This window comes from Oncorhynchus kisutch, linkage group LG4 (assembly GCF_002021735.2).
Source record: "Oncorhynchus kisutch isolate 150728-3 linkage group LG4, Okis_V2, whole genome shotgun sequence".
NCBI lineage: Eukaryota > Metazoa > Chordata > Actinopteri > Salmoniformes > Salmonidae > Oncorhynchus > Oncorhynchus kisutch.
Genome location: NC_034177.2, coordinates 70,152,397 through 70,170,140, shown reverse-complemented (window position 1 = coordinate 70,170,140; position 17,744 = coordinate 70,152,397). Strand labels below are relative to the sequence as shown.

Below are 17,744 nucleotides of genomic sequence, written 5' to 3'. Positions count from 1 at the left end.
GTCTCATTGACTGGGACCTGAGGCAGAGCTACCTCTCGGGATCCTCCTGTTGTGTCACACATATAGATACAAGCCATACGTACATTATCACATTTGATGAAGCCTATATTATATTGTATCAATTGAACCTGAAGGAACCAGTATATTTCGGCTCAATTGAAATTAACCCAAATTTCATTAATTAAATAAACAGATTGGCTGCAAAAGACTACTCATAGTTTCTCAGGGTACAAGTTTGTAAGGCTATGATTTGGGTCAAACTGATCCTAGATCTGTCCAGGAGCCCCTCCATCCCTGTGGCCAGTACCAGGTGAGATTGAACCAACACACTGCAGCACAGAGACATCTAGTGGAGACAGGCAGAAGTACAGTAGACTTCCTGTCCTCTATGGCATTACAGTAGTACTTTCAAGTTGTATTAGTCCAATGTGCAGGATACACATGGTATACACCATTATACAGATTCCTTCGGCAATGCAACAAAAATAATAAATAATCAAACGTAACAATATGAACATAAAGTAAATGGATCAGTGGACTAGAATAAACATGTCAGCATAAGTTTATCAATCAATCAAATGTATTTATAAAGCCATTCTTACATCAGCCGATGTCACAAAGTGCTGTACATAAATCCAGCATAAAACCCCAAACAGCAAGCAATGCAGATGTAGAAGCACGGTGGCTAGGATAAACACCCTAGAAAGGCCGGAACCTAGGAAGAAACCTAGAGAGGAACCAGGCTATGAGGGGTGGTCAGTCCTCTTCTGGCTGTGCCGGGTGGAGATTATAACAGTACATGGCCAAGATGTTAAAATGTTCATAGATGACCAACAGGGTCAGATAATAATAATCACAGTGGTTGTAGAGGGTGCAACAGGTCAGCACCTCAGGAGTAAATGTCAGGTGGCTTTTCATAGCCGATCACTCAGAGTTAGAGACAGCAGGTGCGGTAGAGAGAGAGTCCAAAACAGCAGGTCTGGGACGAGGTAGCACGTCCAGTGAACAGATCAGTGTTCCATAGCCATAGGCAGAAAAGTTGAACCTGGAGCAGCAGCATAACCAAGTGAACTGGGGACAGCAAGGAGTCATCAGGCCAGGTAGTCCTGAGGCATGGTCCTAGGGCACAGGTCCTCCTCCGAGAGAGAGAGATAAGACAGGAGAAATACTCCAGATATAACAGACTGACCCTAGCCCCCCGACACATAAACTATTGCAGCATAAATACTGGAGGCTGAGACCGCTGTATTATAAGTATAATACAGGAAGGCCCAATTTATGATCCAATATTTACACATGTATTAGGGAAGGGGGATTGGGGGGCAAGTGTTTAAATTGTGAATTAATAATAATAGTAAATAAGAGTCTTGTAACAGCAGCTGTGATGTGTGTCTAGCATGTGTGTGTGTGTGTGTGTGTGTGTGTGTGTGTGTGTGTGTGTGTGTGTGTGTGAGTGAGTGCATCCTTGGGGAGAGTGTGTGTGTGAATGTGTGAGGGCACATTAAAAAATAAACACACTCCCAGTGCGAGTGAGACCAGTCCCAGCCGCACATGCACACACTCACACACACGTACACACGCACATTCATAGATCATCCGGTTTAATTCACAAAAAAACCTGTACTGGGAGGGGGAGCAAGCCTAAACTTGTCCTGGGTATCGACCCACTGATGCCTTGTCAGAGGGAAACCTATGTCTGGCCCAACACACACACACACACACACACACACACACACACACACACACACACACACACACACACACACACACACACACAGAGGTAGGCTTTTGCAACATCAGCAGAGACCCAAAGTAAATTATTTACACTATTGATCCGGTGTTTAACAGTCGATATGGCCCACGTGTGTGTGTGTGTGTGTGTGTGTGTGTGTGTGTGTGTGTTTCTGCGTGGATGGGTCTGGGTGTGATAGAATTTGAGTGTTTGTTTACCATATGTACTGTCACTTAGTGTGTGTGTGTGTGCATTTGTGTGTGTGATCTAGGGGGGGGGGGGGGGGGTCTGGGTGTGCTTATGTACAGCCCCAATGGACACTCATCTCCTTTGTGGCACTCTTTCATCCTTCCCTAGGATTTATAGCCCACTGAATTATGGGTAGTGCATTGCTTGTTGCTGCCTCCGTACGTCAAGCTGTCATTGTGAACGTGCCCTTGTCAGACCGCCCCCTTGCCCCTGGAGGGAAACCCCATCCATCTCACCTGTGAGGACACGATGACAGTGACTCACTACTCATGGTCCTCGCCTGTTCCCTTCACACTAGTCAATGGAATCAAGATTCACATTATAGCACAGTACATTGTATAGATGGTGCAGGGGCCGGCTGGGTAGGCTAGAGCAGGGTTTCTCAATTCAGACTGTACACATGTTTGTTCTAACCCAGCACTAACACACCCAATTCAACTATTTGAGTGCTTGGCGAGGAGTTGATAAATCAGGGGCATCCCAGTTCCCCACAGCCCCACCCAGAGGCTCTGATCACCTTTTGATTGGATGGTCATTAGCCAAATGATGTAGCTGGTAATTAGTGTGATAATGAGCTAGTCACTGACCCCCCCCCAGGGAGGGGTCTGACACCCCTGTAGGAGGAAACCAGTCGGTCACCAGTCAGACTTTTGACCTCTCAACCCCTATGAATCCAGTTATCCAGTGACTTTAGTCTTCTATCCTGAACTCTCCTCTTTAGGAAACCAGCCAGTATAATGGCTATAATCCTCTTCCACTACAATTAGAAAGACTTTTAGCGCAATTTACTTGGAAAGAAAATAACCCACATGTTGACACCGCATGATCATTCAAATACTGTCACAAATGCCAAACAATAAACACAACACAGGCTCGTTTGGCTATTCCATTTATTCTTGTTATCTAGATGTCGTTGCTATGTATGTTACTAGGGAATGAGCATTCTCTTTTATAATGTACTCTACTGTGGTAAAGCATTTAGTTCCACTATAGAGGCTGACCTTTTGTTGACCTTTCTCAGGGGTACCTGAAGACAGACATACGGTAACTATGGTTACAGAGTGCGTTAGTCTTTCCAGGAACCAGCAGCAATACAATAGAATCTCTGAGATTTCAGCACTGCATTTTTCATTGTTGTTCTACACTCACTCATGCACACACACAGACACGCACTCACTCACTATCTAGTCTCTGGGGGTTTCTTCTGCTCACATTACATGCTGCTTCCCTTCTGACTCTGTCTCTGTCTCTAGATCTCTGTCTCTAGCTCTCTGTCTCTAGCTCTCTGTCTCTAGCTCTCTGTCTCTAGCTCTCTGTCTCTAGCTCTGTCTCTCTTGTTCTCTCTCTCTCTTTCTCTGTCTCTAGTCTCTGGGGTTTCTTCTGGTCATGTGCTATGTTGCTGTTGGAAGTGGGAGTGTGTGTAAAGGCTTTGTGTTTGCTGCAATCTGCCCGACTATGACTCCATCCAGCCGACTGGCTGCCTCCTATCAGAGGGTGATCTAATACCAGGATTACTCCTGGATTATCTGTGGCTTCCATGGAAAAACAGCAGTTCTTAGGGTCCTGCACTGCCTCGCAAATGTTGTCCATTTGTATTGGTGTCATCTGGACCTTAATTAGTGATGCAAGGTCCAGATGTGAGGCAAAATGGTGCATGAGCATTTTCAATGTTGGCCAAAGTTTCTTGTCAGCGGTGACCTCGGAACATATATTGTTGGCCTTTTTTTTCACTCTCTCTCTCACACACACACACACGCATGCACACACACACACACACACACACACACATACACACACACGCACACACACACACAGGATTATAGAGTGCCTTTCTAATCATGTACTGCAAGGGTTCACCCACATCTGACTGTTGTGGATTGTGAGTCTGATTTAGTGCAGATCCCTGTGTGTGTGTGAATATGTGTGCGTGTGTGTGTCAGTAGTAGAAAAACATTTATGTGAGGTGTCAGATGTTAAATGTCACATGCTGGGTCAGACTGGGGTTTGGAGCGGTTGTTTATACTAAAATAAGATGGAAAAAGAAAAGGGAGTGATACAAAAAGAGAGAGAGAGACAGAGAGAGACAGAGAGAGACAGAGAGAGACAGAGAGAGACAGAGAGAGACAAAGAGAGACAGAGAGAGACAGAGAGAGACAAAGAGAGACAGAGAGAGACAAAGAGAGACAGAGAGAGACAGAGAGAGACAGAGAGAGAGACAGAGAGAGACAAAGAGAGACAAAGAGAGACAGAGAGAGACAGAGAGAGAGACAGAGAGAGACAGAGAGAGACAGAGAGAGACAGAGAGAGACAGAGAGAGACAGACAGAGAGAGAGAGAGACAGAGAGAGAGAGAGAGACAGAGAGAGACAGAGAGAGAGAGAGACAGAGAGAGACAAAGAGAGACAAAGAGAGACAAAGAGAGACAGAGAGAGACAGAGAGAGACAGAGAGAGACAGAGAGAGAGACAGAGAGAGAAAAATAATGATGTTCCAAAAAAGGTCCAGGAGCCAGGACCACAAATACAAATTCCATCTAGACACCTTTGCGCTAGAGCACACAAACAACTATACATACCTCGTATGCCACAGGTAACTTCCACAAAGCTGTGAACGATCTGAGAGATAAGGCAAGAAGGGCCTTCTATGCCATCAAAAGGAACATCAAATTTGACATACCAATTAAGGATCTGGCTAAAAATACTTGAGAGAGAGGGGAAATGGCACTTACACATTTAAGCATTCTAATAATGCACTATAGACCATACTAAGCACTATAAAAACATTGTACACAGGTGTCTTATGGAAAGTGTCACCCACATTAACGTAAACTTTCAACTGGGAACGATCGGTGCCACTATAGCTGACTAGTAAAGTTGTCTGTTGTGTGATAAACTAGGACAGCAGCAGTGGAGGTGTCAGGAGACATATGTGACTGTGCGCTCATGGAGTGTGTGTTCTGTTGGAGGGTTGCCCTGTCAGGGATTGTGTGTGTGTTCTGGCGCTATGTTGCAGCAGCAGGCAAGGCGGGAGATCTATGCTTGGTGCTGGCACAGATCTGCTGCTTGGGTCTGGCAGGGATTGGCTACTTAGGTCTGGCAGGAGGAATCGGTGGGCTGGTGTATATCTTCAGCAAAGCACTGTGTGTGTGTGTGTGTGTGTGTGTGTGTGTGTGTGTGTGTGTGTGTGTGTGTGTGTGTGTGCGTGTGTGCCTGCCTGCCTGCCTTGTGGATGGTGGGATAAATATAACTGCGTTGGTGTGTGGCTGTTTTCTCCTCGGCTTTTGTGGCTTTTTAATCAAAAGCAATCTGGAGGAGGAGAGAGGGGGAGAGAGTGAGAGAAAGGGGACGAGAGGGGGAGAGAGAGGGAAAATATGGAACATGCCAAGGTGTTTTATCTTAGTTCTCTTTAAGGAGCCATCAGGGAGTCTTATGGAATCTGGTGAACAGAGTAGCGGGTCCCCCCTGATTCCTCTCTGTCTGTTTCTAAGCCATAGTTTGTGTTTGATGCTGAACTCTACAGTTGGTCTGTCACTATTCAAATTGGCTCAGTGCTTATCTTAATTACTTGTGATAATAATAGCTACTCACGATACACAACACAATGCTGTTCTCATGTGATATTCAATACAATATGTACCAAGTAAGTTGCTAACCGACTATTGATAAAGCAACTTGGGCTTTAAGTAATTATATCCATGTAAATGATTTAGATTTTAACAAACAAATGCAGTACTCTATGTATCAATTTCCTCCAGGTGGTGTGGCCGGGTAATACTGTGTTATAACCTCTCCCTCCAGGTGATGTGGCCGGGTAATACTGTGTTATAACCTCTCCCTCCAGGTGGTGTGGCCGGGTAATACTGTGTTATAACCTCTCCCTCCAGGTGGTGTGGCCGGGTAATACTGTGTTATAACCTCTCCCTCCAGGTGATGTGGGTGTGTAATAACTGTGTTATAACCTCTCCCTCCAGGTGATGTGGCCAGGTAATACTGTGTTATAACCTCTCCCTCCAGGTGATGTGGGTGTGTAATAACTGTGTTATAACCTCTCCCTCCAGGTGATGTGGCTGGGTAATAACTGTGTTATAACCTCTCCCTCCAGGTGATGTGGCTGGGTAATAACTGTGTTATAACCTCTCCCTCCAGGTGACGTGGCTGGGTAATAACTGTGTTAAACCTCTCCCTCCAGGTGATGTGGGTGTGTAATAACTGTGTTATAACCTCTCCCTCCAGGTGATGTGGCTAGGTAATAACTGTGTTATAACCTCTCCCTCCAGGTGATGTGGCTGGGTAATTACTGTGTTATAACCTCTCCCTCCAGGTGATGTGGCTGGGTAATAACTGTGTTATAACCTCTCCCTCCAGGTGATGTGGCCGGGTAATACTGTGTTATAACCTCTCCCTCCAGGTGGTGTGGCCGGGTAATACTGTGTTATAACCTCTCCCTCCAGGTGGTGTGGCCGGGTAATACTGTGTTATAACCTCTCCCTCCAGGTGATGTGGGTGTGTAATAACTGTGTTATAACCTCTCCCTCCAGGTGATGTGGCCAGGTAATACTGTGTTATAACCTCTCCCTCCAGGTGATGTGGGTGTGTAATAACTGTGTTATAACCTCTCCCTCCAGGTGATGTGGCTGGGTAATAACTGTGTTATAACCTCTCCCTCCAGGTGATGTGGCTGGGTAATAACTGTGTTATAACCTCTCCCTCCAGGTGATGTGGCTGGGTAATAACTGTGTTATAACCTCTCCCTCCAGGTGACGTGGCTGGGTAATAACTGTGTTATAACCTCTCCCTCCAGGTGATGTGGGTGTGTAATAACTGTGTTATAACCTCTCCCTCCAGGTGATGTGGCTAGGTAATAACTGTGTTATAACCTCTCCCTCCAGGTGATGTGGCTAGGTAATAACTGTGTTATAACCTCTCCCTCCAGGTGATGTGGCTAGGTAATAACTGTGTTATAGCCTCTCCCTCCAGGTGATGTGGGTGGGTAATTACTGTGTTATAACCTCTCCCTCCAGGTGATGTGGCTGGGTAATAACTGTGTTATAACCTCTCCCTCCAGGTGATGTGGCTTGTTAATAACTGTGTTATAACCTCTCCCTCCAGGTGATGTAGGTGGGTAATAACTGTGTTATAACCTCTCCCTCCAGGTGATGTGGCTGGGTAATAACTGTGTTATAACCTATCCCTCCAGGTGATGTGGGTGTGTAATAACAGTGTTATAACCTCTCCCTCCAGGTGATGTGGGTGTGTAATAACTGCCGTAAGCAGCAGGAGATCCTCACTAAGCCAGGGGAGTGGTTCTCAGGTCCAGGGAAGCCAGGTCTAGGCTCAGGCATCAGTGACCCGGCCATTTGTGGTCTGAACCCCGGTGACAAGAAGCTCCGTTCCCACTTCCAAGTCCCCCTGGGGCCCCTCGACCCCAATCACCCCGGTGACCCAGGACTGGCACCCGGAATGGACCCCCGCTCACGTAGCGAGCCGCCGTAAGCCCTGGCCATGAACGCACAAATGGTTGACCTGTAACCTCTACACTGCTCCTTAGTGACTGCTGCCTTATGTACATAGTCATTGAACACTGGTCACTTTAATAATGTTTACATACTTCATATGTACACTAAGAATAGAAGAAAATTAAGAACAACAGTTTGTTTGATGACACAGACTGACCAGGTGAATCCAGGTGAAAGCTATGATCCCATATTGATGTCACTTGTTAAATGACATCAATCACTTCAATCAGTGTAAATAAAGGGGAGGAGACGGGTTAAAGAGGGATTTTTAACCCTTGAGACAATTTGAGACATGGATTGTGGATGTGTGCCATTCAGAGGGTGAATGGGCAAGACAAAATATTCAAGTGCCTTTGAATAGGATATAGTAGTAGGTGCCAGACACACCGTTTTTTGTCAAGAACTGCAACGCTGCTGGGTTTTTCACACTCAACAGTTTCCCGTGTGTATCAAGAATGGTCCAACCACCCAAAGGACATCCAGCCAACTTAACACAACTGTGGGAAGCTTTGGAGTCAACATGGGCCAGCATCCCTGTAGAACGCTTTCAACACCTTGTAGAGGGCATGCCCCAAACTCAACATTAGGAAGGTGTTCTTAAACTCAGTTTACTCAGTGTACATATATACTGTATTCTAGTCAAGGCATCATCCTATTTAACTTCTACTGTACACACCTTTTTTATATTCATATACTGTCCATACACACCATCATATACAATACTTGGAAAGTATTCAGACCCCTTCACTTTTTCCACATTTTGTTACATAACAGCCTTATTCTAAAATTGATTCAATTGTTTCCCCCCCCTCATCAATCTACACACAATAGCCCATAATGACAAAGCAAAAACAGGTTTTTAGAAATGTTTGCAAATGTATCACATTTATATAAGTATTCAGACCTTTTACTCAGTACTTTGTTGAAGCACCTTTGGCAGTGACTACAGCCTCAAGCCTTCCTGGGTATGACGCTACAAGCTTGGCACACCTGTATTTGGGGAGTTTCTCCCATTCTTCTCTGCAGATCCTCTCAAGCTCTGTCAGGTTGGATGAGGACCGTCGCTGCACAGCTATTTTCAGGACTCTCCAGAGATGTTAACCTCTCTGGTAGCGTCCCACCTCAACAACAGCCAGAGACGTTGAAGGGTGCCAAATTCAAAACAACAGAAATACAATAATTAAAATTCCTCAAACATACAAGTATTATCCACCATTTTCAAGATAAACTTATTGTAAATCCAACCACAGTGTCCGATTTCAAAAAGGCTTTACTGCTAAACGGCTTTCCTGCGAAACGGCTTCACCATGCGATTATGTTAGGTCAGCACCTAGTCACAGAAAACCATAGAGCCATTTTTCCAGCCAAAGAGAGGAGTCACAAAAAGCAGAAAGAGATAAAAATGAATCACTAACCTTTGAAGATCTTCATCTGGTGGCACTCCCAGGTCTCCATGTTAGACAATTAATGTTTGTTTTGTTCGATAATGTCCCTCTTTATGACCAAATACCTCCTTTTTGTTTGCGTGTTTTGTCCAGTAATCGGAATGCACTAAGTCCAGACGAAAAGGCGCATGGCTGAGGAATGGAAATTTCCACTAGCCACTGATTGAAAGTGCTGTATCTCCCTCATTTTTCAGAGTAAAAGCCTGAAACAATGCCTAAAGACTGGCCACGTGTAGAGGAAGCCATAGAGACTGTGAACTGGGTCCTAAGTCTTTGTATGGTGGATAGGCTTTCAATGGAAAAACAGCCTTTCAAAATAATAGTACTTCCTGGTTGGATTTTCTTTGGGTTTTCGCCTGCCATATGAGTTCTGTTATACTCACAGACATTCTTTTAACAGTTTTGGAAACTTTAGAGTGTTTTCTATCCAAATCTACTATATTATATGCATTATTATATGCATATCCTATCTTCTGGGCCTGAGTAGCAGGCAGTTTAATTTGGGCACACTTTTCATCCATAATTCCGAATGCTGCCCCCTACGTTAAATCGGGTTCAAGTCCGGGGTCTGGCTGGGCCACTCAATGACATTAACTTGTCCCTAAGACACTCCTGCGTTGTTTTTGCTGTGTACTAGAGGTCGACCGATTAATCGGGTTGGCCGATTAATTAGGGCTGATTTCAAGTTTTCATAACAATCGGTAATCAGCCTTTTTGGGCGTCGATTATGGCCGATTACATTGCAATCCATGAGGAGACTGCGTGGCAGGCTGATCACCTGTTACGTGAGTGCAGCATCAAAGGGACCTTGTGGCTGCAAGGAGCCAAGGTAGTTTCTAGCTAGCATTAAACTTATCTTATAAAAAACAATCAATATTCACATAATCACTAATTAACTACACATGGTTGATGATATTACTAGGTTAGCTAGCTTGTTCTGCGTTGCATATAATCAATGCGGTGTCTGTTAATTTTTCTTTGAATCACAGCCTACTTCAACTTCGCCAAATGGGTGATGAATTAATAAAAGCACAATCGTTGCACAAATGTACTTAACCATGAACATCAATACTTTTCTTAAAATCAATACATAAATACATATTTTTTTTTACCTGCATATGTAGTTAATAGAAATTCATGTTAGCAGGCAATATTAACTACGGAAATTGTGTCATTTCTCTTGTGTTCAGTGCAAACAGAGTCAGGGTACATGCAGCAGTTTGGGCCGCCTGGCTCGTTGCGAACTGTGTGAAGACCATTTCTTCCTAACAAAGACCGTAATTAATATGCCTGCATTTTACATAATTATGACACAACATTGAAGGTTGTGCAATGTAATAGCAATATTTAGAATTAGGGTTGCCATCCGTTCTATAAAATACGGAACAGTTCCGAATTTCACTGAAAGAATAAGCGTTTTGTTTTCGAAATGAGAGTTTCCGTATTTGACCATATTAATGACCAAAGGCTCGTATTTCTGTGTGTTTATTATAATTTAAGTATATGATTTGATCGAGCAGTGATCGGCAGCAGCAGGCTCGTAAGCATTCATTCAAACAGCACTTTACTGCGTTTGCCAGCAGCTCAATCATTGAAGCACAGTGCTGTTTATGACTTCAAGCCTATCAACTGCCGAGATTAGGCTGGCAATACTAAACTGCCTATAAGAACATCCAATAGTCAAAGGTATATGAAATACAAATGGTATCGTGAAAATAGTCCTAAAATTCCTATAAAAACTACAACGTAAAAAGTCTTAACTGGGAATATTGAAGACTCATGTTAAAAGGAACCACCAGCTTTCATATGTTCTCATGTTCTGAGCAAGGAATTTAAACGTTAGCTTTTTTACATGGCACATATTGCACTTTTACTTTCTTCTCTAACATTGTGTTTTTGCATTATTTAAACCAAATTGAACATGTTTCATTATTTATTTGAGACTAAAATGATTTTATTTATGTATTATATTAAGTTAAAATAAAAGTGTTCATTGTTCATTCAGTATTGTTGTAATTGTCATTATTACAAATATATATATCTAAAAATTGTCCAATTAATCGGTATCGGCTTTTTGTGGTCCTGCAATAATCGGTATCGGCGTTGAAAAATCATGATCGGTCGACCCCTACTGTGTACTTAGGGTTGTTGTCCTATTGGAAGGTGAACCTTCGCCCCAGTCTGAGGTCCTGAGCGCTCATCAAGGATCTTTCTGTACTTGGCTCCGTTCATCTTTCCCTCGATCCTGACTAGTCTCCCAGTCCCTGCCTCTGAAAAAAATCCCCACAGCATGATGCTGCAACCACCATGCTTCACCGTAGGGATGGTGCCAGGTTTTCTCCACACGGGGCGCTTGGCATTCAGGCAAAAGAGTTCAATCTTGGTTTCATCAGACCTGAGAATCTTGTTACTTATGGTCCGTCCTTTAGATGCCTCTTAGCAAACTCCAAGTGGGCCGTTGTGCCTTTTACTAAGGAGTGGCTTCCGTCTGGCAACTATACCATAAAGGACTGATTGGTGGTGCTGCAGAGATGGTTGTCCTTTTGGAAGATCCTCCCATCCCTGGAGCTCTGTCAGAGTCACCTCCCTGACCAAGGCCCTTCTCCCCCGATTGCTCAGTTCGACCGGGCGGCCAGCTCTAGGAAGAGTCTTGGTGGTTCTAAACTTCTTCGATTTCAGAATGATGGAGGCCACTGTGTTCTTGGGGACCTTCAAAGCTGCAGAAATGTTTTGGTACCCAGCCCCAGATCCGTGCCTCGAAACATTCCTGTATCGGAGCTCTATGGACAATTCCTTGACCTCATGGCTTGGTTTTGTTCTGACATACACTGTCAACTGTGGGACCTTATATAGACAGGTGTGTGCCTTTCCAAATCATTTCCAATTAATTTAATTTACCACAGGTGGACTCCAATCAAGTTGTAAAAACATCTCATGGATGATTAATGGAAACAGGATGCACCTGAGCTCAATTTCGTGTCTCATAGAAAAGGGTCTGAATACTTATGTAAATAAGGTATTTCTGTATTTTATTTGTAATAAATTTGCAACATTTCTAAACACCTATTTTCGCTTTGTCATTATGAGGTGTTGTGTGTAGATTGATACAAATAATTTAATCAATTTTAGAATAAGGCTGCACCTTAATAAAATGTGGAAAAAGTCAAGGGGCCAGAATATTTTCAGAATACAGTGTATATATTTATATTCCAGACTCTGGCATTGCTCGTTCTGAATTTCATTTATTTTTATTTTGGGAATTTGTATTGTTAGGTATTGTTAGGTATTACTACACTGTTGGAGCTAGCACCTGCGATAACATCTGCAATATGTGTATACTCAACCAATACAATTTTATTTTAACCTACTTAAACCTTACTCTAAACTGACATACACCTAATCCGTTCTCTCTCTCGCTCTCGTTCTCTCTCCTTCACCCACCAGGAGAAAGCCGGGCGATCAGAACATTAAAGGTCGAGGTGAGCGTCGGCCGGGTCACCCCAGACTCCATACCCAGGTGTCAGTGGACCGGGACCAATGGGAGCGGGACCGGAGGGAGGGCCGGCGGCTGAGTAAGGGCCGCTCTCTGGAACATGATCCTGTGGGGGTCCCCCGATGGACAGAGGAGGGCTACCACATAGACCCCCACGCCCCCCAACATTTAGCCCAGCCCCAGCCAGGGGAGCCACTGGGGGGCAGGCACCCTCTACAGCCCCAGGGGCGAGGCAGGGGGGTTGGGATGGGGATTGGGTTTGAGAGTGTTGGGGGCATTGGGGGCCAGCCCGAGGCTATGCTGGACCAGAGGACGGTGGTGGGGGGCACTAGGGGGCCACAGGGCCTCGGCCCTCCACAGCTCCAGCCCCCAGAACTCAGGGAGCCCCCTGGGACAGCCCCAGGCCTCGGTCAGGATCCGCTCCTGCGCCGGTCCAAACGGGACAAGGCTGAGAGCATGCTGCGCAATGATTCGCTCAGCTCGGACCAGTCAGAGTCTCTGCGGCCGCCCCCGCCACGGCCGTACAAGTCAAAACGTGGCGGTGCCGGGAAGAGACAGACATCTGTCAGCAGCTCAGAGGAAGAGGGAGGGACCACGCCGGAGTACAGCAGCTGTGAGGACGCCGAGATTGAGAGTGTCAGCGAGAGAGGTGGGAGAGGTAAGAGGAGAGGTGAGAGAGTCTCCAGAGTCCAAGTTTCCCATAGACACAGATCTACGTTCAGCTTAACCTCGCCAAATCTTAACCATAACCATGAAGGGCCACAATGCAACACTAACTTCAGATCAGCTGCTAGGGCCAGCTTCCTCCCACTCTGGGAAAGAGCTTACCGATACTGTATGCATCCCACACTGCAGTGAAAGAGGTACGAGTGTGTAGTAAGACTGTGCACTCTCTTGTTTAGAAGACATGCTGGGCACAATTTAGGGCTCTCTCATGGTGTGAGAAAGTATGTGTGTGTGCTCACCTTTTAACACACTCACACACTCACACAGGTGATTGTAAATAGTAGTGACTAGTGAGCTGCTCAGTCTCAGTCTGCTTTCTTCATTGTAACATTCCGAACTCGAGGTCACATTCTACTTTATTACAGGTAAGTAATCATAGGCTGTTCTTATGAGATTATTAGATGAAAGATGGTGGTATTTGACAAATTGTCTCTTAATGTGGAAGACTGTTCTTGGAGTCTATATATTCATGTATTGTGTACATATAATGTAATCATGGTACCTGATCTCAGATCGTTTTCTCCTGAGCAAACATGTTCAGTAAAATGATTCAGCGGATATGGTTTGGCTGTTGTGTGTGTGTGTGTGTGTGTGTGTGTGTGTGTGTGTGTGTGTGTGTGTGTGTGTGTGTGTGTGCACGCGCTTGTGTGTGTGTGCACGCGCTTGTGTGCGTGCACTTTTGTGTATATGATATTCCGGCTGTGGCTTGGCCTGAGGGTTTCAGGATAGGTTTACCCTGCCCTGACCCCATGTGACCCTGACTGAGCTAGGACACAGACTGCAGCCCTGGAGCCATTGAAACAAACACTCGATGCCTCTGTAATATCGTCTCAGCTATGTGACTACTAATTTTAGTTTGGACCATGCCCCTGTACCTAGCCTTGTCCTAGCTATTTACCTTAGTATGTCCTACAGTACAAACTATAGGCCTAGACAGTCAGACTCGGTTATCCTGTATGTTTAGGATCCACTGAATGTGCAAAACATTAAGGAACGCCTGCTCTTTCCATGACAGACTGACCAGGTGAATCCAGGTAAAAGCTATGATCCTTTATTGTTCTCACTTGTTAAATCCACTTCGATCAGTGTAGATGAAGGGGAGGAGACGGGTTAAAGAAGGATTTTTAAGCCTTTAGACAATCGAGACATGGATAGTGTATGTGTGCATTTCAGAGGGTGAATGGGCAAGACTAAATATTTAACTGTTCTTCCAGGTTTTCTCAATATCTTTTTGTGATTTCTGAGGCCAAAAATGCTTGATTTTGCGGTAGATTTTCTGAAATTGTGCGATACATTTTGAGATGGTTTCATTTCATATAAAGCAATAAAGTCATATGTGCTCAGTTTTAGGACGATTTTAAGCAGAATACATCAAACAAAAACAATAAGAAACATCTAAAGTGCTCAATTGTGTTTATTGAACAAACAGCTCTGTCATAATCCACTCACACCTCTCCTCTCCATCAGGCTTGGGGCTTGCTATCAACCCAAGATGCACCTCCCATTCAATTCATTAGGCTTTATTGGCATTTGAAACATGTGTTAACATTGCCAAAGCAAGTGAGGTAGATAATATACAAAAGTGAAATAAACTAACAGTAAACATTACACATTCCCTCTCTCTCTCTCTCTCTCTCTCTCTCTCTCTCTCTCTCTCTCTCTCTCTCTCTCTCCCTCTCTCTCTCTCTCTCTGTCTCTCTCTCTCTCTGTCTCTCTGTCTCTCTGTCTCTCTCTCACTCTCTCTCTGTCTCTCTCTCTCTGTCTCTCTCTCTCTCTCTCTCTCTCTCTCTCTCTCTCTCTCTCTCTCTCTCTCTCTCTCTCTCTCTCTCTCTCTCTCTCTCTCTCTCTCTCTCTCTCTCTCTCTCTCTCTCTCTCTCTCTCTCTCTCTCTCTCTCTCTCTCTGTCTCTCTGTCTCTGTCTCTCTCTCTGTCTGTCTCTGTCTCTGTCTCTGTCTCTGTCTCTGTCTCTGTCTCTGTCTCTGTCTCTGTCTCTGTCTCTCTCTCTCTCTCTATCTCTTTGACAGAGGGTTTAAAACGGCAAAGCTGACAAATTGTACTCAGTGCTTTGAGCAGCACTCTCTATAGACGGACTGGGGAGAGCAGAGTGCCCACCACGCTACTAAAGCCAAGGTTAGACTGGGGAGAGCAGAGTGCCCACCACCCTACTAAAGCCAAGGTTAGACTGGGGAGAGCAGAGTGCCCACCACCCTACTAAAGCCAAGGTTAGACTGGGGAGAGCAGAGTGCCCACCACCCTACTAAAGCCAAGGTTAGACTGGGGAGAGCAGAGTGCCCACCACCCTACTAAAGCCAAGGTTAGACTGGGGAGAGCAGAGTGCCCACCACCCTACTAAAGCCAAGGTTAGACTGGGGAGAGCAGAGTCCCCACCACCCTACTAAAGCCAAGGTTAGACTGGGGAGAGCAGAGTGCCCACCACCCTACTAAAGCCAAGGTTAGACTGGGGAGAGCAGAGTGCCCACCACCCTACTAAAGCCAAGGTTAGACTGGGGAGAGCAGAGTGCCCACCACCCTACTAAAGGCAAGGTTAGACTGGGGAGAGCAGAGTGCCCACGACCCTACTAAAGCCAAGGTTAGACTGGGGAGAGCAGAGTGCCCACCACCCTACTAAAGCCAAGGTTAGACTGGGGAGAGCAGAGTGCCCACCACCCTACTAAAGCCAAGGTTAGACTGGGGAGAGCAGAGTGCCCACCACCCTACTAAAGCCAAGGTTAGACTGGGGAGAGCAGAGTGCCCACCACCCTACTAAAGCCAAGGTTAGACTTGGGAGAGCAGAGTGCCCACCACCCTACTAAAGCCAAGGTTAGACTGGGGAGAGCAGAGTGCCCACCACCCTACTAAAGCCAAGGTTAGACTGGGGAGAGCAGAGTGCCCACCACCCTACTAAAGCCAAGGTTAGACTGGGGAGAGCAGAGTGCCCACCACCCTACTAAAGCCAAGGTTAGACTGGGGAGAGCAGAGTGCCCACCACCCTACTAAAGCCAAGGTTAGACTGGGGAGAGCAGAGTGCCCACCACCCTACTAAAGCCAAGGTTAGACTGGGGAGAGCAGAGTGCCCACCACCCTACTAAAGCCAAGGTTAGACTGGGGAGAGCAGAGTCCCCACCACCCTACTAAAGCCAAGGTTAGACTGGGGAGAGCAGAGTGCCCACCACCCTACTAAAGCCAAGGTTAGACTGGGGAGAGCAGAGTGCCCACCACCCTACTAAAGCCAAGGTTAGACTGGGGAGAGCAGAGTGCCCACCACCCTACTAAAGCCAAGGTTAGACTGGGGAGAGCAGAGTGCCAACCACCCTACTAAAGCCAAGGTTAGACTGGGGAGAGCAGAGTCCCCACCACCCTACTAAAGCCAAGGTTAGACTGGGGAGAGCAGAGTGCCCACACCCTACTAAAGCCAAGGTTAGACTGGGGAGAGCAGAGTGCCCACGAACCTACTAAAGCCAAGGTTAGACTGGGGAGAGCAGAGTGCCCACCACCCTACTAAAGCCAAGGTTAGACTGGGGAGAGCAGAGTGCCCACCACCCTACTAAAGCCAAGGTTAGACTGGGGAGAGCAGAGTCCCCACCACCCTACTAAAGCCAAGGTTAGACTGGGGAGAGCAGAGTGCCCACCACCCTACTAAAGCCAAGGTTAGACTGGGGAGAGCAGAGTGCCCACCACCCTACTAAAGCCAAGGTTAGACTGGGGAGAGCAGAGTGCCCACCACCCTACTAAAGGCAAGGTTAGACTGGGGAGAGCAGAGTGCCCACGACCCTACTAAAGCCAAGGTTAGACTGGGGAGAGCAGAGTGCCCACCACCCTACTAAAGCCAAGGTTAGACTGGGGAGAGCAGAGTGCCCACCACCCTACTAAAGCCAAGGTTAGACTGGGGAGAGCAGAGTGCCCACCACCCTACTAAAGCCAAGGTTAGACTGGGGAGAGCAGAGTGCCGATCACCCTACTAAAGCCAAGGTTAGACTGGGGAGAGCAGAGTGCCGACCACCCTACTAAAGCCAAGGTTAGACTGGGGAGAGCAGAGTGCCCACCACCCTACTAAAGCCAAGGTTAGACTGGGGAGAGCAGAGTGCCAACCACCCTACTAAAGCCAAGGTTAGACTGGGGAGAGCAGAGTCCCCACCACCCTACTAAAGCCAAGGTTAGACTGGGGAGAGCAGAGTGCCCACCACCCTACTAAAGCCAAGGTTAGACTGGGGAGAGCAGAGTGCCCACACCCTACTAAAGCCAAGGTTAGACTGGGGAGAGCAGAGTGCCCACCACCCTACTAAAGCCAAGGTTAGACTGGGGAGAGCAGAGTGCCCACCACCCTACTAATGCCAAGGTTAGACTGGGGAGAGCAGAGTGCCGACCACCCTACTAAAGCCAAGGTTAGACTGGGGAGAGCAGAGTGCCCACCACCCTACTAAAGCCAAGGTTAGACTGGGGAGAGCTTAGTGCCCACCACCCTACTAAAGCCAAGGTTAGACTGGGGAGAGCAGAGTGCCCACCACCCTACTACTAAAGCCAAGGTTAGACTGGGGAGAGCAGAGTGCCCACCACCCTACTAAAGCCAAGGTTAGACTGGGGAGAGCA

General features: G+C 46.3%; 1 protein-coding gene across 11 annotated transcripts in view; it reads left to right on the top strand.

Moving 5' to 3' along the window:
• Positions 1 to 17,744, top strand: part of LOC109906983 (regulating synaptic membrane exocytosis protein 1) — an 80,055-nt gene that overhangs the window by 21,852 nt on the left and 40,459 nt on the right. For 10 of the 11 annotated variants that reach the window (XM_031823533.1, XM_031823543.1, XM_031823539.1 and 7 more), the window contains exons 5-6: positions 7,220 to 7,467; positions 12,384 to 13,102. In XM_031823533.1, the coding sequence (XP_031679393.1) occupies positions 7,220 to 7,467; positions 12,384 to 13,102 (967 nt within the window). The remainder of the gene's footprint in view (positions 1 to 7,219; positions 7,468 to 12,383; positions 13,103 to 17,744) is intronic. The other variant, XM_031823542.1, reaches the window with a different exon arrangement.